This window comes from Perca flavescens, chromosome 11, assembly GCF_004354835.1.
Source record: "Perca flavescens isolate YP-PL-M2 chromosome 11, PFLA_1.0, whole genome shotgun sequence".
Taxonomy (NCBI): Eukaryota; Metazoa; Chordata; class Actinopteri; order Perciformes; family Percidae; genus Perca; species Perca flavescens.
Window position 1 is genome coordinate 29,596,251 of NC_041341.1, and position 24,699 is coordinate 29,620,949.

General features: G+C 42.6%; 1 protein-coding gene across 4 annotated transcripts in view; it reads right to left on the reverse strand.

The window, feature by feature from the left end:
• The window catches only part of hdac4 (histone deacetylase 4), a 140,469-nt gene that overhangs the window by 49,384 nt on the left and 66,386 nt on the right, over positions 1-24,699 (reverse strand). For 3 of the 4 annotated variants that reach the window (XR_003693720.1, XM_028591193.1, XM_028591192.1), the window contains exons 4-8: positions 10,449-10,667; positions 9,773-9,918; positions 8,704-8,854; positions 6,177-6,297; positions 4,505-4,623 (exon numbers count right to left, since the gene is read on the reverse strand). Coding sequence is in view for 3 of the 4 variants with exons in the window: in XM_028591193.1 (XP_028446994.1) it covers positions 4,505-4,623; positions 6,177-6,297; positions 8,704-8,854; positions 9,773-9,918; positions 10,449-10,667 (756 nt within the window). In the remaining variant the exon portion in view is untranslated. Of the gene's footprint in view, positions 1-4,504; positions 4,624-6,176; positions 6,298-8,703; positions 8,855-9,772; positions 9,919-10,448; positions 10,668-19,969; positions 20,093-24,699 lie in introns of those variants that run through there. The other variant, XM_028591194.1, reaches the window with a different exon arrangement.

Consider the following 24,699-nt stretch of genomic DNA (forward strand, 5'->3'; position numbering starts at 1 on the left):
TGAACGTCCCCTAATAATAACAACCCTACCATTGGTTTAATGATGCGAGTAGTAAATGAGCCATGATGGTGCTGAAAATTCACCTGAAATTAGATGACATCCTTACTATGCTTATTAGAGTCAGACCCATGATGTTGGAGTTGCCACCATCAAAAAGTGGACACACTGATCTCTGGCTACGCACGAGCTAAATCATAAACAACTATTTGTTTTGCTTACAAATGTTTCTCAGGTGTGACAGGAAACAATATGAACCTCCACGGAGCTGCAAAGGTGACACCAACCATGATCAATCTGGTGGGCAGCCAGGGGAGGAAAGACAAGGCACACAAAGATGATGGACTAGAGGAGGGGGAGGGGTGGTCAAGGTTGTGTTTGTGCGTCCTGAGTCATTAAGAAATGGACAGGTAAAAGGAGGAGTGGAGAGAGGGAGAGAGAGAGAGAGAAAGGGAGAGAGACAGAGAGAGAGAAGGGACAAATGGAAGATTAGAGGGAGGACAGTAAAGGAGAAAGAGAAGGAGGGTGAAGTAGGTATGTGCTTGCTGGGCACTGGTCGCCACGGGGTGTTCACCTCAGGACGCAGTGACTTTGAAGGGTGTTACTGCCGACTTGGCAAAAGCACACCAGTGTGCACACGTGAGAACACACTCGCTGCAGAGGGCCCAGACTGGTTTTACTGCTGATGCTGGCATTTTACTGTAGCCCTTTCTCCCTCCTTCACCGCCACCCCATCCGCTCCTCTCTCTCCCTCCCTCTAAATCCCCACTTTCCCCTGGCATAACTCCCTCTCCCCTTCATTGTCGAGCCTCCCTCCCTAGTTTTTTTTTTTTGTTCTACACAAACCTGCACATTAGTTCGTTACAGCATACTTCACTGTCCTACTTCCCAACGTCGAAAGCCCAAAAAACAGCATTTCTAAACCGCAAAAAACAGCATTTTAAAAACTTCCTGCCACATTCTGACTAATAGAACTTTACATCCTCTCTTGTCAGGTACCAGCAATGCATATCTTCTTCTGTGGGGACACGTATTGCTAAGGTAGAAAATGACCTGGGCCGCTACAACCCACAGTCCTGGCATTATAAAGGTAACTTTAAAAAACTGATTTCCACACTAGCCATTGGTGGCTAATTGGCCAAATTGTTTTTTGAGGCAAAGAAGTCGCTGAATTCTAATTATATGTCACTGTATGTCTTATATGCCTAAAAATACCAAACGACACGTGGCCTCAAAAGAGAAATTTCTGTGTTGTGGTATCTCTAATTGGCTTTTCCTCTATTTGTTATCGCCAATTACACAATGCTGCTCAAGACAAAAAAAGACTTTAGTCTCACACATTAAAACTGTACAAATCCCAGTAAAGTACCTATCTCTACCCATCTAATGACATATCAATACCAGATTAAACGTCTCTATAAGTGGTGCTTAATATTTCAATAGAGGGTGGAGGAGGAAACTGGATCTCTGATACAAAACATATCGATCAGATGCTCATCTGTTTTGACAGATAGGAGTCCCGAGCATCATGCCGGGGGAAACTGTGCTGCTCTTCCAAAGAAGGGCAGAAAGGGAGGAAGATGTATTGAAATCAATAGAGTAGTTTGCTGAAACTCATCAGCTGGAGCTTCCCAGAAATATCATATGTTGATGATACATTAGATGTATGGGTTAGGACAGACCGTAGATAGACAGACAGACAGATACTGTAGATGAATAGGCAAGGTTTGTTTGTAAATCTATTTTAGCCAAATTAAAGTGTAAACAGGGTGTTGTGCTAAGAATTATTGTTTAATTCTTACCTTTTCTGAAAATACATGTGTGTCTTCTGATAGTTACAAATAATGAGGCGTTCACATTGAGGTGGCATGAGATTGTTAAAATCAGTGGTATCCATTATTGGTTATTGTGACACCCAAGTGGTAAACAGCAAAATAGTGTGAAGTTTAAAACCAATGGGTTCCTGGTTAGATACCAGGCTTTTACCTATGAGTTTGCTTTAGTTATATACCTGGAAGTGGATACAACGCACAAACAAGTTCAACAATCAGTGGGGATTCAAGTGGAAGGAGGATGATTGAGTGTTGGAGGAGAACAACATGGAAGTTATCGCCAATGGCATCAGAGGAGATGGGTTTGGTCTTGGTCAGTAGGTTCAAGGCAACATCCACACTACTACGTTACCACTTTTAATTAGGCATTTTTAAACAAAAAACATCTTTGTCCACACAAGCATTTAGGCTCAATATCAGAAATGATCTCTGCCAATATTAATACATCTGACAACGCATATCACATGACCTTTCGCATACTTAAAAGGTAGGATGGAAGGGACACAACTGTCGGAACAGCTAATATGCCCCAGCAAAAAGGGTAATCACTTATTTTCACACCATCCATAAGTAACATAATGACAGATAGTATGACTATTTTGGTCATGGGTTTCATACACTTTCTGTAATAAAAACAAATCTAAAAGCAAAAATCCTATTAAGATGCGGGACCCTGGCTCAAAATCTCATCAAAAAGTTTTGGGAACCCCTCGACTAGTTCACTCACCGTACTCAGCGTCAAAATGTAAAGCAAACTAAATAAAGAACATGGAAGGGTGGGCATCCTGGAGGGTTTAAATGGTGTGGCATGGGAACGTGTGTGTGTGTGTGCGTGTGTGTGTGTGAAAGGGTGAGGGACAAAGGGGGTCAGCATGACAAGTCTGCATCTGTCATGAAGGCCTAACAGACTTCCTGCCACAGCATTCAAAGTGGCCCTCTGTGTTCTCCATTATCACAGAGCCTCTCAGACTTGGACAATGAGCCCCTGTTGTAATATAGTGTACGCCTGGCCCTCGCTTCTTAACCTACATTTATAATCTACACGCATGCATTACAAAAAAAATGGGCCACCACAGGCAAAAACGTCATGTGTGACAGCTCCGGTCGTCAGAGCGGAGCACAACTGTGGTGACCCCTGTCACTCACTTCCTCTTGAACACAGCTCATCTCTGTCTGCCCATCTAATCTGATCTGCAGTATGTCTGCTCACTGTTGACACAACAGTTTCTCAACAGCAGTGTGTATGTGTGTGCACATGTCAGTATTCCCTCTCTGCCCCTCCTCACAACTGACACAAAAAGACAAAGAACTCGGCTTTCAACTCCATTTCTCCTGAAATGTTCTCCATATATGCACCGTGATGTGTTGGGCTATAGTGCCTGTTGCACTTTGTGTCAGTATGAACTGTGAAACTGTAAATTGTGAATATTTCTCAGCACCACTCACCCCCCACCCCCACAAAAAAAAAAATCCCTCAATTACATTTGAGTGTCGCTGAAAGTTGAAACCTGCTGTATGAGGTCATATGCCAGGATTTAAATCATTCCTGCCTCCAGCTCACAGCAGGTGGCCAGGAGTGCAAAGTACACAGAGCTGGGCCTCCAGCTGTGAAAGCAGGCAGTGATACTGCCAAAGCAGCTGCGGAACGCTAAGTGTACAATCACAGCCTGGCCATACTTGACTTGGACAGAAGGATGGAGAAATAACAGCCTGATGCATCACAAATGCAGGAACTGGTGCTTTGTATGTGCTTCCTAGGACACTTCAGAGTAGTCAAGGGCTGTTTTGTTAAATGACGTCTATGAAGGAGTGTGCCTGAATGAGTTAGTAAATGTCTAAAACAGGAGAATAGCCAACTGGCTTTTAAAAAGCAATCTTTTTTTACCAAAAGTTCTACACCTGATGATGACGCAAAAGGCTGAATAGAAGTAGGAAAGTCATTTTCAGGCTCAAATCCTCGAATATTTCCACATTGATTTACTGTAAGACCTTGAAAGCAGGAAAACATTAAGTTAGAAGATAATTTAGGATCATGTTTTGGCTGAAACCAGTAACTTCCTGGAGTCCGCTTCTTGCCTGACTGGTGCTGGAAAAGAAATAGTCAGCTTAGCTCAGGTTAGTGAGCTTTAGAGGTGCTGGGAGGCTGATTTTGTTACCTTTGGACAGAGCCAGGCTACATGTTTTCTCCTGCTTCCAATCTTTATGCTAAGCTAAGATAACAGGCTGCTGCCTCCGGCTACATGTTTACACGTACATGGGAGTGGTCTAAATCTTTCATCTAACGCAAATAAGCATATTTCCCAAAATGTTGATCTATTCCTTTAACACAATTTTTACTGGTTTTAAGGTTCTTGCATATATAATTTAGATTTCCACTCTCCACCCACCCAGCCCCGTTTACATTAGAATGGTTCAAAAGACCTCATTAAATAACTTTTGATATTTTTTTTTAATAGTTGGGGGCTCCTTTTAATCCTCCAGTGGGTGACTCCTGGTTCATGCGCCTGACTTTGAAACCCAATAAGCCCTTTCAATTGCAGGGAAAAGGAAGATTAGGGCTCCCCCCCCCTAGACATGCAGTGGGTGGCTGGATTTAAAAGGTGGAGAAATATGGATGTCAGAAAGTAACAATACCCCAGAAAAAAAATAAAAGAAATCTTGGCACCATTCTGTACCTGTTTTGCGGAGGGGGAAGTCGTCTCTCGAGTCGTATGTGCCCAGCATTGGGTGGGTGTACGCTGACAAAGCTGTTTGGGGAGGAGAGCTCTGATCCAAAGAGCTGTGCTGGGTTTTTCTACAAAAAAAAGAAAAATAGATATTAAATACCTCAGTATTTATGTATGCTTGCCAGGCTTGCTGTATACCTACTGTACCTTACCTGACCTTCCGTAGACACAATCTCACACACACACACACACACACACACACACACACACACACACACACACACACACACACACACACACACACACACACACACACACACACACACACACACACACACACACACACACACACAAAAGGTGTAGTGACAAAGACAGCATCCATCTCCGTCCCCAAGGCCAACACTTTAAAAGATGCAGCAGCAGTGACAACAATGTCAATGGAATGGAGAAAGAGACAGAGAGTAGAGAGAAGGGACTGAGACGGAACGCTTGTCTTTTTCCCCATAAGACAGCAAAGAGGCTGAGGCCTAGTTTCCCACTGAAAGGCGGGTGAGGTAAGAGATGCTGGATGAGAGAACGGGTGAGGTTTAAAGAGGGAAACATCTATAGAAGAACTGAGGAGAAAGCAAACAGGTGGGACACTAAATGAAATGGGAGAAATGGTGATGTGCGTGACAGCGATAGCACATTTTCCTCACTGATGAAGGACTCTTTGGATTGTTCTATCATCTCCTGCCTTGGCAGAAATGCTTGACTGCTTAAAGCCTTTTCAAATATTTAAAGCGCAGGAGAGGTGCCATTGTCTTTTCTCTCAGCCCACTTCAAACACACACGCACACGAACACACCTCAAAGAGAGCCAGCTGTCAATCACTGACTACAAACATCGACAGAAAAAAAAGCCTCGTTCCTTCCAACGTTTCTCTGTATATGCAAGGCAACTGGCGGGGACTCTCAGAGACACGCAGGGACACACACGCACAACAGAATTTGCCATGTTTGCAAAGCCACGGTGATGAGGGACATTTATGTTGCTCATGATTGTGGCTTTTCTGTTTGATTTTTTTTTTCAGTTTTGCCGTTTGTTTTAGGTTAGATAAGACTAGGCAACAACTACAAGGCTTATACAAAAACACAAAAACAATACAGGCTGATATTTAAGAGCTCGGAAAATCAAGGCTGTGTGATGAATTATTTATTTTTTTAAACCAGAAAATGCACAATCATAAAGTAGCATTTAAATAAGTCTAACAGGTCATTATGATAGAGCAGAAAAAAACAAGATCTTGCCTTGTTTTCCAATGGAGCTTTTCTGCAAGATTTTATAAGTATAAGTAACTAACTTCAGGATTTTTTGTTCAGACTTTCTAAAGAAAGACATGCATTTTTTTATTTGACAATGATGCAAGCTATAGAAATTATGCACATTTATAACTGCAGGCGGTTAGGTGACACAATGAGTGACAATGAGCTGCACATTGAGCACAAAAAAGCTCTGCTCTCATTCCGCGTGTGTATTTATCACATATCAAATTAAATGTATTTTTACAAATGATATGTAAATTGTAGTTCTCTCCTGACATAAACTTGAATTTGGACTTATTACCGCATACATTCTTCATTCGCAACCATTCACATCCCAGTCCATGAGTGGTTCTGCAGTGGTGGGCTGTGACACTCACCCATACCAAAAGCGCGGGTCGCTGGGCAGACAGTGGTTTAGGTTTCGCTGAGCCAGGGCTTTCTTCTTGTTCAGGACAAACTCCTGAAGTCGCATCTTAACCTCTGTACTGGCGACTGCACCTGACAGAGACAAGAGAGACACAGAGAGACACAGGGAGCTCAGTGTCCAAAGGTTTGTGCACTTTTTACTTACCGCCTCTTACCAAAAAAAACCCCCACTTCTTTCAGTATTGCAATTCTGGAGACTAACTTTACGATTTTAACAACATCCATTCATACTTGGACGTATAATGGGTTTGTAACTACATGCAGAGTGGCATCAGTGTTTTCCCTAAAATTCCAGAGATGAAAGCCGTGCTCTTTAACTCGCCTTGAAGACGCACGTCATGAGTAACATTCAGCTCCCGGGTCTCTCCTCAATTACCACTCTCATTTCACAGCTACAAAGCAATTGTCCAGGGAGGGAAGACGTGGATGGGTGAGAGGAGAAAGAGAGACCGAGAGAAAAAGTAAGAATGCATTGAGGAGAGCAATAAAGGGGGCTGTTATGAGAATACCGGAAAAAAAACAGTGGAGGTGTTTTTCTAAGAATGTGACAGTGGGAGTGATAACGAGAAAGTGGTAAATACAGTATCTGAACGTGACAACAGATAATATACAGTATGCTCTCTAAATCACGGTGCAGCTGGGAGTGCTGACATCGCAATATGTGCACTTTGCCACTGAAGGAAATTGGCTTTTATGAGACTGCCTTCTATGCAATTTATTGCAGTACTTAACAAAGCTTCCTCTGTTTACAACCCAATGCTCTTTCCACAGACGTCAAACTGTAGGCTCACTTTGCCTAGCAGAGAACGACTGAGGAAAAGGACTTTACTGGCAGAAAATCGTGGGTTCCAAATGTGGGTCCACCATATTGAAATGCATTTGTGCTGGAAAAAAAAACCCACAACGCAGCATTTTACAGCCATACAGTACTAACAAAAACCATAATTAAGAGCGAGTCATTTTCTTCTCATTAGCAGCCATTTCCAAATGAGGCCTTTTACAACATTTAAACTAGGCGTGGTTCATGGAAATGTGTACACCAGCATGATGAAAGGAAGCACCACATTTTTAGAGCCCTTCAAGTCCTGTGTTAAGTAGATACAAACACAAAGTAACATATTCAGTAAACAGAACTTTTCAACAACTAGGCAATCCAAAGTGCTTTACATAGCGACTCAAGACTTTAATGCCTTTTACGGTCAATTACAGGAACAAGAAAAGCAATTGGCTTGACACAGGTCAAAGAACAGCCACACACATTACCATTACAAAAAAAAAAAATGCTTTTTTGAATTGTGTCACAGCTCATTTGGGTATTAATACCAGGTCAGATTTCTTCATTAGTCCAGGTGAGAGCACTTTGCAGCGGGATCAGCAGGACTCCTGACAGTAAAGGTACCATCAGTGCTCTCAAATCTGAATGATAAATATCAAAGAATGACTTTGGTTTCATAGGTTTGGCTATTAGTTCTATCGCTCATGATAGCTTTTACACACCAAATTAATTGCTAAGATTTGGTAATGTGACAACACTGTTAAAAAGGAGTCATTGGGGGAAAAAATAAGCAGAGGATCACAACAGAAATCCCCAGGATATTTAAACTTATATGGAAGAGAAAATAAAAAAGGAATCCACCTGTCCATTGTAAGCATCCATCGCAGATTTTTAGATCTACTGCATGTCCCAATCCATCTATGACTTTCTCTATTTGCTATTAGTTCTTCGCACGTTTTTGATGTTATCGCTAAATAAAGCGGTTTAGATAAACTTACTAAACTGTTGGCTTGTTTAGAACCAGTCTGACAGCTTGTGTTTCTGACTTTGTTGTAGAAATGTCGTCGTGTTCCGGGTCTCAGCAAGTAGTTTGGTGAGTACCATGTTATCATAAAAGATGCAATGATGCTCAAGGCAACAAAGTGGAAATGAACAAGATTATCCTTTAAAAAGAAAAAAATTATGAATGATGTCAGGGTACAGTGAATTGCCTGGTTTAACTTTACTGCTGTCATTTTGTTCCTCAAACAAATGGCACTAGGAAAAGAGAACAAATTATTAAAACAAAGGCACGTGCAACTTGAATGTCTTGCTCCTCTTCTTGTGATATTCCCTGTGGTAAATGTGCAAGGTCAGGCAGTTCTGACTGCTGGGACAACAAGGACAGGTAGGGGAGGGAGGGGCCAACACACAGTGTTTCAGCACAGTTACAACAGATGTGGGCAGCATTCAGAAGATGGACAGTCAGTGTATGATAGGTCAAACATGACAACGTTATTTGGTGCTCGTTCATAACATAATAAAAACCCACTAAAACTTATAACCAATCTCCCGTTGGTGGTGACTATTTGTTTTATTCTGTCAAATTACTCTAGGTATACTAATGCTCTTCAGACAAGCTTCATTTTCATCACAATTTTTAAGATGCCTTGCATATGTACTGTATAATGAAGGCATCACGCTCGCTAGCAGCTGCTACTTACTCTCCTGTCCCCGCTCCTTGTTTTTGAGCTGTAGCAGTTTGTGTTCCCGCTGCTGCTTCTCTATCTCCTGCTCATGACGCTGCTGCTCCATCTTCCTCTGGTGCTCCAACAGCTCCTGCTGGTGCTTGAGCGCCAGTAAGTCCTGTTGGTGCTGGTGGAGAGAGAGACAAGACTGTACAGTAGAAGGAAGAAAGTACAAGGAGACAAAGAAGATGGGTAAAGGACACTACACAGGATACACGCAAAAATGTGTCGCCACTGAGAAGACACAGTTTGGACCAAAGTGTAGCCACGGCCTACTGTAAAGAATCAATGTCTTGAAAGCTAGCTATTCTATGACATGACATCACCAAGCCGTGTCCGATATGCTAAATGCTTACCAGGAGACTAAGCAGACTGGAGAACAGGGCTGGGCGATATGGAGAAGATGAAATATCACAATATTTTTGACCAAATACATTGATATAGCGACGATATTGTGCTATTGATTGTGCTTTCACAAAATATTTACACATTTAGATTTTAGATAAGTAATCATCAGTATTGTGGCTATAATAACTAAGTCGGTAAAGGCAAATAATAGAAAAGTTAAAGCAGTCTGGTAAGTTCAGAAAATGACCCCACTTTACTGTAATGCAGCCTTTAAAACCAGGAAAATATTAATAATAATATCATAAAATTGTCATATTACGATATTCAAAAATGAAAACGATATCTAGCCTCATATTTTGATATCGATATATTGCCCAGCCCTACTGGAGAATACACATCGGAGTTATTTTCATACCCGACTGATCGTCTCTCATTGGCTGACTTTGTGCTCGTGGCAACACCAGGGAGGCTTTTTAGCAAAGTGGGTCGCGTGCAAAATTCAAAAAGGTTTATTGGGGCCAAGGTTCCTATGGGGATGACTAAGCAGCGACAATACGGCCACCAGATCAGATTGCACTCCCATCCCGTAAGTGTACACATGCACATGCTTCCTCCTGTCCTTCACAAGGCGCATTTCTAATGAGTACAGTCCTACAGTCGCTGTATCCGAGGAAGGGCTCCCTCCTCGTCCACTCACCTTGACATGTTCCTGCAGCTGGACTTCATGTTGTCGCGACAGCTGCTCGTGCTGCCTCTGGAACTCGGCGATCAGGAGCTGTCTCTGGAGCTGCTGCTTGTGTTTGAGAGTTACCAGCTCCTGCTGCAGCTGCTGCTCCGGGGGGTCTGTAGGAGATCGTCAAGACATTAGAGCGTCTGGAGGCAGGGCCGTGTTTGTATTAACTAGCCAGGATGCGACTTTTAACCACAAGATGGACCAGACCTTCATATCGGTTGTTGGTAACCCTCCAAAGTTATTAGGTTGCATTTTGGTAAGGGAAAAACTGCCATGGCCATTTTCAAAGGGGTCCCTCTGTCACCTCAAGATATCTGAATGAAATGTCACTCAGTACTCACTGACTGTAGAGTCTGCAGAGCTGCACTTTACTGTGTGTTCATGTTAAATAAAAAAGTGTAATAATGTAACTAAATGTAAAAAAGTTTTTTAACTTTGATTCTTTTAAGAACGCACAAGGTTAGAGGGAACCTTGTACAATTGTAGAATCTATTTCATATCCAAGCTAAATTGGTATTGTAACTGAAATGTTACCTAACCTAATTGACATCAAATTGAAAATAAAATCAGGAATAAAATCAATTTGAACCTGGAAAATCAGTGCCAATACCCAGCCCTGCCAGAGACCATGCCCACTTACTAATGACTGTCCCGCGGCCTGGCTCGGAGGATGCTGGGAAAGCTGTGGAGACGGGCGGTGTAGGGTGGGGTTGGGGAGCCAGGCCGAAGGAGGGCTGCTGGTGGTGGTGGTGGTGATGGTGGTGGTGGTGGGGGTGGTCCACTACGCGTAGGTCCATGGGAAGGATGGCTGTGGTGGCGGGGGGCACCTGCATGGGCAGTGCTGCCGTGCTCACATCCACTGGAGGAGGAGAGAGAGAAGATGGAAGAGTGGAGGAAACAAGCACATAAGGATGGAGTTTGATTAGAACACCAAGCAATAAAGGACTCGCAATGCAAATATCTAGAGTCTAATCAAAGCAAATCACAGGCTAAAAATGAACCATTAAAAGAACACACACACACACGTTATCCAATCTTTTTATATAAACAATTCATAAAAAATAAATAAATACATACAAAGAGTCCCAGAAAGATATGTGCAACATATCTGCTTTCCACAATTTGTCTGTGCCGTGACAATTTAGACCCCAACAGCAGATTTGTCTCTGAGGGTTGCGGAGTTCAACTTGGCAGGGGGGAAAAAAATGGAATTTTTACTACAGCGCTGAGTTGGAGACTCAACACAGCTTCACAGTCTTCTAAGGGAATTATTAAAGAAAATTCATGTCATTTTCATCTTAGAATATCAGTTTATAGTACAATTACATAATTAATTCAAGGTCCAAAATGTTTAATATCCTTTGGTGGCAGCCAAAATACCATGTCCTCTCTGATCCAAATACGACGAATGAACAGTACATCAGCTGTCTGAACACTGTTGCACTCAGCGTTACACTTCATACTGGTTGTTGGCAAACAAGGGAGTTAAGCCTGTTTTAGGGTTGTACTCATTGGGTAAGAGCATTAGCAAAACACTAAATACACAAACTGTGTCTGTGATTAAGAGAGCCTGAGATCATCCGAGCAACAGTCTGTGCTGTGGTGGGAGCAAAGTGTATAGAAAGCCTCTATTAAATGCTCTCTACACCAGTGTTTCCGCTAAAAAAAAAAGAAATTATGTCAGTCATGTGACCTGTAAGGTTTTATTTTTCCGAGTCAAATGGGGAAAATTCCGATCAAATATTTTCTGTGTTTATTGCACTTAAAAACAATTGACAGGCAGGCTATATAAAGAATAATGTTATCAAGGCATTTAGATTCATACTATTTTTATTGAGTCTACTCGCTATAGGCAGAAAGGCCAAAACACTTAAATCAATGCATACATTTAAAGTACCGATCTGAATTAAAATAGGCCTGTTTTCCATTTGCTAGGCCGAGGAAATAATACAAACTACTGCTTTTGCAAACAAACTGGCTCATAAAATTATAGAGTGCCAACTTGAATCAAAATAATTTATGTTTGCAAGGCAGATATAATAAAACAACAAATTGGCTCATGACATTTAAAAAAAATAAAGTTAGCAAGCCAGATATAATGGAACAATAAAAAGGACAGCATATGAGCTTGTCGCTGTTTGTAGTTTGTAAACCTAAAGAAGTCTACTGCATTCAAACAGATGTAGTTTTTTTTCCCTTTTTTAAATGAATAAAACATGATGGTTCATTGATTAAAAGAATTAAAGATATGAAAGTCATGTGTAGCCTATTTTAACACAATTCAAATTGTGCAGCAAGAATTATTTTGGAGACAATTAGAATTTTCGGTCAATGACTTTTGGTAATTACTGGACAATGGAAACTCAGCTCTACCTCTACCTACATCCATGAAAACATCATTCTCAGAGAAACCAAGAAACCCTGCACACAGATGACAAGATAGCGCGCGCGCACACGCGCACACACACACACACACACACACACACACACACACACACACACACACACACACACACACACACACACACACACACACACACACACACACACACACGGGTAGAATGATGAAACATGGCAGCACAGCGCAAAAAACAATCCCCCTGCAACATGAGTTTTGCAGCAGGGATTTGCTGACACGCATACAGACTTACTGTGTGTATTTGTGTATGTGTGTGTTTCCACGTTTAATGTGTATATGTGAGCAGTAACACTACATTTTGCTTACAGTAGGTGCAATGCTGACAGCGTACTGTTTGTGCTCTGTGTGTGTGTGTGTGTGTGTGTGTGTGTGTATCTTCTACAGAGAAAGCAAAGTTGTGTGTGATGTTGAAGAAGATAGATACCAAGTGCCATCACACATCTGAGAAGATATAGACAACAATATGGCCAAAAGCCACACACTATGTATCAGTCACAATCTACATAGACACTACACTAACACAGGGTTAGACATAACATCCTTAAACAAAAAGGTCACAGGTAAGTGCCCTACAAATGCCACGTCAAAAAGTTCAAATATCACTGGGCAAGACACTGAAGCTCCCATTGCAGAAAGAAAAATCAAAGTGGACGACACAAAAATATAAACGGTTTGTGTTGCATCCCTTATGTTGCATTAAATCTGCAACTTTTTATTCTGCTTTATTTGATTAATCCGGTGACGTAGTACAGCCTACAGGCCTGTGGTGCTGTTGAAACATGTATACTAAGAGCAAACACAGCAAAAGCAATATCCTTGGATCAACATGGTTGACATGCAAAAACGAGAGTATTAGTGCAATCAGATTATTTTTGTCAAAACAAGCAAACAACACAGCCGCTTACACACAAACAGTAGTATAACCCAACAACACGACATAAGGGAAACAAGAAAAAAAGCCAACTTTAAAGCCTAGATATGTAACTGGAATATGTCGTGCAGGCCTAATTTTTCTGTCTAAAACTGGCAGTGCTCGATACATTTAGAGATAGTATGCAGCATGAGCTTTATATGTGCAGGCTATAGAAAGATAAACCAGTAAACCAGATCTCTAGTTTTAGTTGCTGTGGGTTACAAAAGAACAAGGAAACTAAACAAGAATGATTGTAAGATGGACAAGTTGGCAAGGCTTTAAGCTTCTTCTGCATGACAAAATCTGCAAACACATGCAACCAAATGAATAGTCAATTTGTGCTTGATATCTGAACTCAAGATCAAAACCTCCTGTGTATCATTTAGTCTTTCTTTCTGATCGATTTCTGCTCCGTAGAGAACCACCTTGCTGAGCCTTCTGCCAGTTTATCAATACCCTAAAACCAGTGGAGAGCATCTCTGACCTATCATGGATGGCCCTGGCATCCCCAGTGACCAATGAGGTGGCGAGTGGAGTTGCAGTTACTTGCTGAGATAGCCAATGACATCTTTGGTACCGGGCAGCTTTTGAGTGCGGGAGGAAACTCAACACCACCCAACGGGACAGCAGGGAGAGAAGAAAGGGTGTGGCCGGGCCAGACATGCTGGTGCTTCACTGGTGTGTGTGTGTGTGTGTGTGTGTGTGTGTGTGTGTGTGTGTGTGTGTGTGTGTGTGTGTGTGAGATTGTGCCACTTTACTTGTGAGGAGTTGTTTGAAAACTGGACATTAAAAGTAAAATACAGTTTGTTTAAAATGATGTAAAAGTAAGGATTAAGCCAGCCTACAGGAGTCTACAAGAATCTAGTTTATGTGTTGATTACTCAACCATACACATTTCTTGCTTTTATCAACATGTATTATGCTCTTTCATCCATCCCCCCCCCCCCAAGGGTTTATATCATGCATGTACTAATGGGGGAGCTGTGTGTCCATGTGCGTGTTAAAATGATTGCTAGACCTCTGACCTACCAACGTGTATGTTTGTGTCACGTCCACACAAACATACCTATAGAAAGAGAGGCAGAATGTGTGTCGCTCTCGCTCTGAAAAGTCAGTGCCAATTATCCGCGTTGCCCATCATCCAAACAAAGCCTTTCTCTGTGAACCAGCATGGACGATCCGCCCACCTTTCCCATTGTCTGTGCATGCATACATGTACACACACATGCCTGCCAACTGTTTACACACATATTTGAAAAGCATCAAACATCAGGGCCAAACAAACAAAACCTTGTGTTGGGTCAGAGCTCTTCAAACCAAGTGTCACTCTGCACCATTGGGACCTATTCAGAGGAGCCCCTCTGTGAGTAATTCTAGCACCAAACATTTATGACCTCAATTAACGTCTTTTCTGCTGTATATTTTCCCATGCAGACTTGCGTTGGCAAGCTTCGGAAGGGAAGACCCGCCATCCCAATTTCTTTTAAATAGGGCTCTGGGTGGCCCCCGGAGTTAGCCACCGCACTCTCTCTCTCAACCCCACGCTATTTTTGTACGGTTCCCCAAGTGCCTTACTCAGTAAGCATGCCACAGGCCTCAAAGGGCTGCTTGTTTTCACAGGCATGTGGGGCTCCTACAGCCCTGCCACCCCCAAAACAACATAGTCCAAGCAGTCCCTTTAGGAAATTGAATGCACATAAAGTAAGCCATGACATCTCACTGAACTTCACTATAAGCCAGCTAATGAAATCATGTCAAAATAATAACTATTTGCTGAGCGATGATGTGTAAAATCATGATTCATAATAGCTGATTTCCACCAACCGCGGAACGGCTGCGGATCGGCTCCCGGTGCGTGTTGGCTCCGTGCTCCGCCATCCTTCAATACCCACCAGGTACGGATTTGTTGCTGAACGGCTGCGGCCATGAGTGACAGCCGAAGGCACGAGGACCCACGAAAACTCGCGTATGATCGCGCGATACAACAGGATGTAGTTTCAGACAGTTTGTTTCCATTCCGACTTCAGGCCCGTCTCCGCCCATTATGATGTTTTCAAGGTGTAGTGCAGGGAAATATGATCCGCCGTGAGCAAGGGGGTGGGGGGGTACATAATAAGTGTCAATAAGGATGCCTGCAGAAATTAAGCCACCAAAACTACTCGGTGCACTTGATAGGAGGTGGCCTGAGTGCATGAAAATGCGGCCCTGACCTCAAGCCAAAACTGGTTATCAAAACAGTGTGACTTGATCTGAATAAACAACCCAAGCTAAACCACTACACCCACCTACAGTAGATGCAAGCAGTTTGGACTAGAGTTGAATTTAGTAAACAGGCAACAAGTACAATAAAGCACACTTGCGCTTGACTGAAATGGAACTGCGTCTAGACGAAAATGTATGTTTTTTGTGTACTTTTGTATTGTGTCATATTGGGTTTCTTTGTACAGTGTTATGTTTATTCTGTTAATGTGGCTGGTCACTTACAGACCAGTGACCAATGGCCGACTGCTGAAAATAATAATGATAATAATAATGATAATAATAATAACAACACCAATGACAGCCACTTATCCTCAAGCTTAGGGGCTACAAGCGCAGGTGGCACAGAGGGAGAGAGATGGAGAGGAAGAGGAAGACGTTGTAATCCCTCCTCAGACCAGCTACTCAGAGGCTAACCACACGGGCTGCTGGCACATTACCATTGTACGGACGGAGTGCTTTAGCCGTCTGCAGGTTTGTGATGTTAGCTACACACAGAGGTACTTAGCAGATTAGACCTTTTGATAACCTTGATGGTATTTATGTGTCAACACTACAGCCCACACCTGAACCACACAAACTTGTTTTCTAGTCTATATATTTTGATATAAGTCATTGCAGTGCCCAGAGTAAGCGGTTTTACTTCTATAGTTTCATCGTTTTGGTTAATTCATGTCATTTATGTGACAAAGGTGGGAAGGATCAAAGGTTTGGACTCTGATTAAAGGTGGTTTTAGTGTGGGTTTACAGTGTTGTCAAAAGGTTTGATATAGCACACAGGAGACACGTCTGTGTCACATCTGACTAGTCTCGCATTGCCAGACCCATCTCCACAGCGTTGTGGAGTAAGGTCTGGCTACACCATATATACATTCTGGGATAGGAGAAAAAAACGCTCTGGGTTGTTTGTAGGGCTGCCCGATATTAGGAAAATATCTAATTGCGATTATTTTTGATTAATTTCATGAATTCATCATTATTTTTATTTTTTGATTCACGATATTGGAGGGAATGATCATTTTTTTATCATTATTCTCATTTTCATTGAAAATTATTAAAATTAAAATGACTATAGTGTGATTTGTGCAAGGATCTGTACCAAACAGTTTTTTTCTTTAGTCTGTAGGATAGGATTTGTTGGCCGGGACGTCTCTGCAGCACCACAATACTTCATTCTGAATGGTTTTGATTTGATTTATTAGACAGTAACAGAAATAAATGCATAACAAGATGCCATCACAGTGACATTGCACATTTAACAGAACTGTCCAGGATAACACAAGAAATTTACAAACTTATTTCCATTGTGGTTTGACACATATTTTGCCATTAACAAATATTGCGCCCCCCCCTGTGATATGGATATTGCACTAGTCCATATTGCGATTTCGATACAATTTCGATTAATTGTGCAGCCCTAGTTGTTTGCATTTCTTTAAACCAATCACAATCGTCTTGGGCGGCGCTAAGCTCTGGACGAGACGGTGGCTCTGCAAAATGATCTCGGGAAGGAAGTTGTTTTGGTGGAGCATTTGCACGCTGCAAAAGAAAACGCCACATACAATATTCAATGAAGTTAACCGTTCGCCCAATACAGCAACGTGAGCTATTTAAATTAGCTGGATACATGGTTAAACGCCATTTGCTCTTACCAGTGTATCGCCGTGTGTACTTTGTCCACAGCAATCCCCACCAATCGGTATCAAAACATCCCAGGTAGATAGTAAAATACCGAAAACCTATTCTTTATAAAATCTTTACAACCGTTCCCCCGAAAGAACCAAGCAGGCCTGCCTTGTTGCACGATCCAAATTTTCTTAAAAACGTATCATTTTCAGCGTGTAGCTTGCTAGCTCAAAGGTTGTTGTTGTTTGTCATAGCAAAGGGATTTTGACAACGGTGACAAAAAGAGGTCAGAAGTGGAGGGCCAACGTGTCAGGCTTTATCCTGGAAATGCACTTCCGTTGACCCAGACTAAGTCTTATCTTGGTGAAGCTGGTGAAGATGCACAGTACTGTATGACAAAAACTACAGCAAGCTGTGCTTAGCTGAATGGGATTTTCTGTAATGTTTACGGTTAACAAAGCTTTGTGAATGGAAGCAAACAAACATACAGCGGCATACAGCACTCAGCAGGATGCAGGCACCTGTGAAGTAATTAGCCCGGCTTACACGGATGGAACTCTGTGAATGTGGCATGAGGTAAATGGTGCTGAGCCAACGGAAGGAGAGTCGTTTGCACACGCTAACTCTCCCTGACAGCACGGGGCATGATGATGCAAACATTCCTGCTGCAGGCATGGCCGAACCGCCCACACTACACGCTGACATTTTAAGTGAATTGATACATGTGTAGATGTGTAGATAAAAAAAGGGTAAACGTCTTCATTTCTTTACATCATCGTCACACGATGATCAGAACACTTTTCTATGACTGATTACTAGGTGATTTTTAAAAGTATGCAGTAGCTTCTAAATGTGCTGTAAATGTGTAGCAGCGAAAGGACCATTAAAGCCATGATGGATCATTAAAGATGAGGGGCGGAAGGAAGATAAACTCTGTTGATTTCCAGACGGGAAACTGTGTTTACTTTGTGAAATCCCATGGAGTTGTGAGGTTGCCCCTACTGCATCATTATAAAATCATCATCTGAACTCACCAGAAACGGACACAAACATTTGGGGAAATGTGCCTCCTCTTCTCGTTCCCACATCTATTCATCCACCCCTCTCTGTGCCTGTCTATCTCTGACTCTGACTCTGCCCCTCCCTCCTCTCCTCTCACCCCCCCCCCCCTCCCGTGATCAGGCTAAGATCATGGATCACACAGAGAGGGAGTTATTTATAGACCAGGATTCCCGAGGGAGCTCCTCGCCCCCACCGGGCATCTATGCACTCAGACAAAACCCCATGCATGTTTAGTCACAGTTTAGGAGGAACTGAGTGTGCGTGCTCATTAAAAATTCAAAAGCAGTCAAGACAGCATGTTTGATAACAACAAAGCTACGCACAAAAAATGCATCCAAGTGACAGCGGCGTAACGCTTGCAAATTAAGAATGAATAATCGCTGACATAGTGTTGCCCAGCCGTGAGCCCCCACACACACAGGCACACACAGGTGCTCGCAGAGGAGGGAGGCAAACGCCATAGCGACTGGTGGGATCGTCGCCAGCGGTTGGTTGGACAGGAGATGTGGGGTGGGGCTAGAGATAATGGGGGAGGACCAATGATGGTATAGGAAACTAACTCAACACATGGCCCGCATGTGCATTCAGCTCGACACTTTACGGTCAAGTCTGGGATGGGTGTGTGTGTGTGTGTGTGTGTGTGTGTGTGTGTGTGTGTGTGTGTGGTAGTTTGTTGTGCTGTATGTCACCACCTCTTTGTTTTCTTACATACAGGCATACAGTATGGACATACATAATCCAAGACAGAAAGACGTGGACCCACTTGGTCACACGTGCATGCGCACTGGCCACCAACCAAAAGAAACAAAACTTGTATTATTAAATGGCGTAAGAAAAAAAAAAAAAAAAATGAAATCTAGCACAGTAATTAAATCCAGAAAACAAAAAACAAAAAATGGATACAACAGTTTTACGTGCTTTCTTTTTTTGTAAGAACAGAACACTTCAAAATATATTCAGTGATTTGCATTGCTTTAAGAGCTGAGCAATCAACAGTGAAAATCTCTTCTGCAAAAAATGATATTTGCAACAAGACCCCTTGTGTTTAAAAACTAACTTTCATGCATATTCCCGCGCGCGTGCGCACACACGCACTCTCACACACACACACACACACACACACACACACACACACACACACACACACACACACACACACACACACACACACGCGCGCACATACAGAGGCATAAACACAAACACAAGCATTTACACAATAGGCTGTGGGGAGGAACAGACGCAGCCATCTGCTCCATTCAGTTAGAGGCTGCACTGAGTGGTGCTGAGCAAGAGTCTCCATACATCACTGCCATTCAATAAACACTGGCACTACTCGAAAGCCGCACGCCCACACAGCAAATTCACACACGGTCATACGCGCTCTCAAGTGAACGCGCATCCACAGTAACGTGAATCTATAGGCTAAATGAGTTCATATAGACACATGTAGGCTTAGGGATACACGCCAACTAAACATTATACATTAACAATGTACAATTGTAAATGTACACTTATTTAGCACACACATAAACTTGTCCTTTACACACCAGATAACACAATTACAAACCAGATATGAGAATTTCAAACATCCCCACACGCTATCCAAACAAACAGTGATCCATGCATAACAACAAGGGCTCTTACCCATCAGTTGTTCCGTGCTGTCCGGTTGTCGTGCGTTTGTTTGTGTGTGCTTGTGTGTGTGTGTGTGTGTGTGTGTGTGTGTGTCGTACAGTACCAGAGAGAGAGAGAGAGAGAGAGAGAGAGAGAGAGAGAGAGAGAGAGAGAGAGAGAGAGAAAAAGTGTGTGTTTGGAGCCAAAAGTGCAACTCTGAACAGAGCTGTGAAGTCCACTGTAACGCAAATAAACACAGCAGACCAACCTGGTTTTTCGTAGTGAGAACAGATCTCTCTTCCTCCCTGTCTTTCACACTCTCCGTCTCTCACTCTGTATCGCTTCTCTGTGTTTCTCTCACTGACGGTCTTCAGTCTGCCCTCCGGCTGCCACTCTCTCTCCCTCCCTCTGTTCCTCTGGTCCCCTCCCACTCTCCCTCTCCCTCTCCTCTCCCTCTCTCTCCCTCTCCCTCTCCCTCTCTGTGACATCAGAGGGCAGTCTCAGGCATGTTGAGCATTTTATGGGAGTCTCTCTCTGTGTAAGGCAGAAGGCGTCAGATTGTGATCACTCTCATTTGACTAGACAAACTGTGCTTTTATGAACCACCTCTGCATTTATTTTGGACTGGACACAGCTCAATGTTGATGTGTTACTTGTTGCACGCACACACACGCACACACACACACATTTCTGGATTGTCTAAATGAAACCCTCCTCCACACAGGCAGACAGCTGTTGTGAAGTTGAACTTGATGATAATGGCTGCTGCTTGGCCTTGCAACTGGAACACTGTACAAGCACTGAAGACACAGTGTCTCTGTGCACTGCGCAGATGCAGATGCTGCTTACAGCTACATCTTAGTATCCAACCTGAATACTTTGTGAGCATACTATGTTAGCAATCTTTGCTCAGATGCTCTGTCAGGTCTTGTTTGCATTTAAACTGATATTTCATGATTTAGGTCATAACTTTACGAATTCTGTGCCTCTGAAGAGGGGAGGGAAGGAAGCTTAAAATGATCATCAAATAAATATCTACGGCGCTGCATTGAAGCAGTTAACTAAATATTAAGAAAATCAGAAATATAAAAGCAAAATGTGATTCTTAGAAAGGAAGTGAGAAAAATGAACAGAGAGAGAGAGAGAGAGAGAGAGAGAGAGAGAGAGAGAGAGAGAGAGAGAATCAGAGTAGAGACAGATTTGTACAGGGATGTGTGGAAAATCTGTTGTAGATGAGCGATGGGGTTTGGATTGAATAATAATGAGAGCAGTTAGGGTGGCTGAAGGACTCGCCTATCGAGTGGCATCAGAGTCCACTAACGACAAGTGCTCCTCTGGGGGCGACACCTAACATGTGTCATGCTGTTGTATCAATGGGCAGTATGATATGCAGCCAATAGGAGTGAATGGAAACATGCAGGATGGGACTGAATGCGGTATGAATAGTTGGGGAGTGTGTAATTGTATAAAAATAACCACATTTGGGCCAGACCTCATTCACGCTCAAAAGTGGCTACTTTATAATCCCTGTTCAATCCTACAAACTCAAAGACTGGAGAACTGATGGGATGCCATGGTGAAACTGAACTTGATGTGTTGGCAGCAAAGACTCAAAGACTCAAAAGTCGCAGAGCAGCAAAACGCGGGGCAGTTGTGTTTTCTCCCCCTCACCACTAAGCAAGGGGCTCTAAACTAAATTAATAATACCAGAGCCTAACAATCAATAGCTTCAGAATTCTCTACTATTAAACTCTACCGAGCTGTTGTGAGAATATACCCCCACCTGATTGAGTCGGAATATGTAAATTACACGCCCGACACTGAACACACCCAAAATCTACGGACTCGGGGGAGTGAAAAGACACTTTAAAATGAATGCATGAAAGAAAGAAAAAAGAAGCTGTTTTTGTTTTTTGAGCTTGTTAAGCACTTTGTTCAACTATGGTTGTTTTAAAATGTGCTATGTAATTAAATTTAAAGGTCCCATGACATGGTGCTCTTTGGATGCTTTTATATAGACCTTAGTGGTCCCCTAATACTGTATCTGAAGTCTCTTTTATATAGACCTTAGTGGTCCCCTAATACTGTATCTGAAGTCTCTTTTATATACTGTAGACCTTAGTGGTCCCCTAATACTGTATCTGAAGTCTCTTTTATATAGACCTTAGTGGTCCCCTAATACTGTATCTGAAGTCTCTTTTATATAGACCTTAGTGGTCCCCTAATACTGTATCTGAAGTCTCTTTTATATAGACCTTAGTGGTCCCCTAATACTAGGCCGCGTAGCTTAGCAACGCATATTGTTTATGTCTATGCCTTTGGACAAGGCGCAGCTAGATTTGGACATGAGTGATGGAGATTCGGATCGGGGAGAGATCAATGACCCATCATTTTAATCTGATGAGGAATCTTCCTCTGATGACGAGGAGCGCCCACCTACCCGTATCATCACAGCAGCCCTCAGACGCCGACGTGACAGGTGCCTTTACCGCCCAGCGTACACGTCCTAGTTAGACGTAACTTGTGTAATGTTAACGGAGCCGTTTCTAACGTTAGCTTACGGCACTAGCTAAATTTATTATAGGCCTAAATATTTTATTCTTTCGTGTCAGCTCAGCCATTACGGGACGGAAACGTCTACAAGCGGGACCACGCACTGGGAGAGCGCAGTCACAGCCCGTGTGTGTGTGTGTGTGTGTGTGTGTTCGATCTGTAATGAGAGCCTAAAGCTAATTAAATGACTATTATATAGTTACTTTGTTAAGTCGTAGTTTATTAAAAGAGATTTTTTTTTAAATGGACAACTTAAAGAGGCGCTTTTTGCTGGCAGCTTTCTCCATAGAGCTCCCCCTACAGTTTCGGAATAGATATTTGGCAGCTCCTATGTCTACTCGTGTCTGACTCCTGACTCGGTCAGTCTGCCGTTTCCTCTTTCTCTGTTCCTGCGACAATGCTTTCCTAGCTTTCTGCTTCTTTTTAGCCGGCTCAGCCGTGACGATAGCGTGAAAAACTCCATCTCTACCTTGTTAGCCGGTTCCTGAATGGGCGTATGTGTCCATGCCGTGAAGCAATTCGTTACGTGGCGAGACCTGATATCACGCTATCCTTCCTGATGCTGAGGCTGGCGACTCGCCGGCCGAAAGTTACAAGGGTGGTTTTTCCGCTCAAAAGGCTCTAGGGGGGAGTGAGACGACCACCATTCAACTTGAAAAAAAGTCATATAACATTTCCAATGACTCCGCAGCTGTTCAGTTAAGGTAAAAAAAAACTGCATCGTTCCCCTTTAACTGCTTTTACTTGGATGCTGGCACATCTGGCTGTAGATGTTTTGAATGTTGAAAAAAAAATGTGTGTTTCTGTGTTAATTGCACTTCTGATATATATATATATAATAGATTTTTAATCTCAATGAGTCTTAAATAAAGTTAAATAAAGGTTAAATAAATAAAAGATTTGTGAAATCACCTGTATGGCTGACCATAGTTAAGGAAACAGACTTATCTATCTTTATTTAGTTTCACTTTAAGTCAGACTTGTGTTGGAATATTTTGGACAATATGAGGCACAGTGTAATCTTCTTTCTATTGATCCCGCTGCTTTCACTTATCTTGATTGTTGTCACATGTACACATGTAAAAACTCTCCCTACCTAAATGAAGGTAACAGGGTTGGTTGTTTACATGGTGTTTAAGAAATCTTTACTTCAAAAACCCAATCACAACAATCACATTATCTAAATTCATGTGAACACACACATCTCCTCATCTAATCTGTGTGTGCGTTTGTGCGTAATTGTGTGCATGCAAGTATGTGTGTGGGGTGGTCTGCTTCTGTGTGTGTTTGCAGGAGCTATTTTTGAAGTTCAGCGTACAATCCAGGAAGCCAGGCTTTGTGTGATCAGAAAACACACCTGGCTGAGATAACTTCTGCGTTATCAGCTTGTTGTGCGGTGTTGACGTCAAAGGCTTTCCTAAACCTTCATTCAGCCATGACACTGATAACAGCGAATGCTACCGCACACGCACACAAAAACACCATTTCATTTTTAGAACTGGGAGTACCACCAGCGGCCAGACTGACCAGCACCACATGAACTTAGCGGTAAAAATCAACATATGGACATTAGGTCAGATGGAGGGTAACATGGTCAAAGATCAGTGGCGGTGAGCCGGCAAACTGGCAAACAAAAATGAACGGTGGGACACAAAAGGGCAGCTTTTGAAAATGTCTTTTTCCGGCCATACAAAAGGAGAAGAAAACAAATCCACATGACTCGTTGAAGATTGCCAGTGCATTGGCATGGGAGCCTGTTTAGATAAAGTTAATATTACGTAAGGAATCAAACTTAATTTGTTTATAAGTGGGTGACGCAATGCGTGAATATGATCCAGTGCAATGGTCTGTACACGTACAACAAATTAAACAGTTTCAAGGCAAAGAAAACACCAACAAGAATGTCAAGCATCTGAAATACACTAAATAAATTGTACTCTGTAATTAATGGTTAAAACTTCGTTTTCCATGATGTGTTGTGGTTGAAGGTGCAGCAGTGTCTAACTGCACACACATTCATTCTCCCTTATGGGGGGGAGGGGCTTAGGAGACCGTTTTGGACTTTAGCAGAAAGGGGGGAGGGACTGAGAAGTTGTTGATGTTCAAATTTTTTGGCTAAGTCCTGGACCTTCGCAATCCTACCTACGGCACCTTTAAAGCTATAGTGTGTAGTTTCTGCCGCCCCCATGAGGAATTCTAAGTAATGACAACAAAACTGTCCATATGATACAAGCCTTATGTGACCGTGCACCGACCACACACCCCTTCACACAGTTGCTAGTAACCAAGGAGGACCCGGAGGGTTAAAAACACATCATGGACTCCTCAGAAGAGGTCATTATCTTCACTCCAGTTTCTGCGCGAGAAAGTCACCAGATGCCACAATCTTCTTAAAATAGCCATACTGAGAAATACAGAGAGAGTTGTGTGGAGCTGATAGTCTCA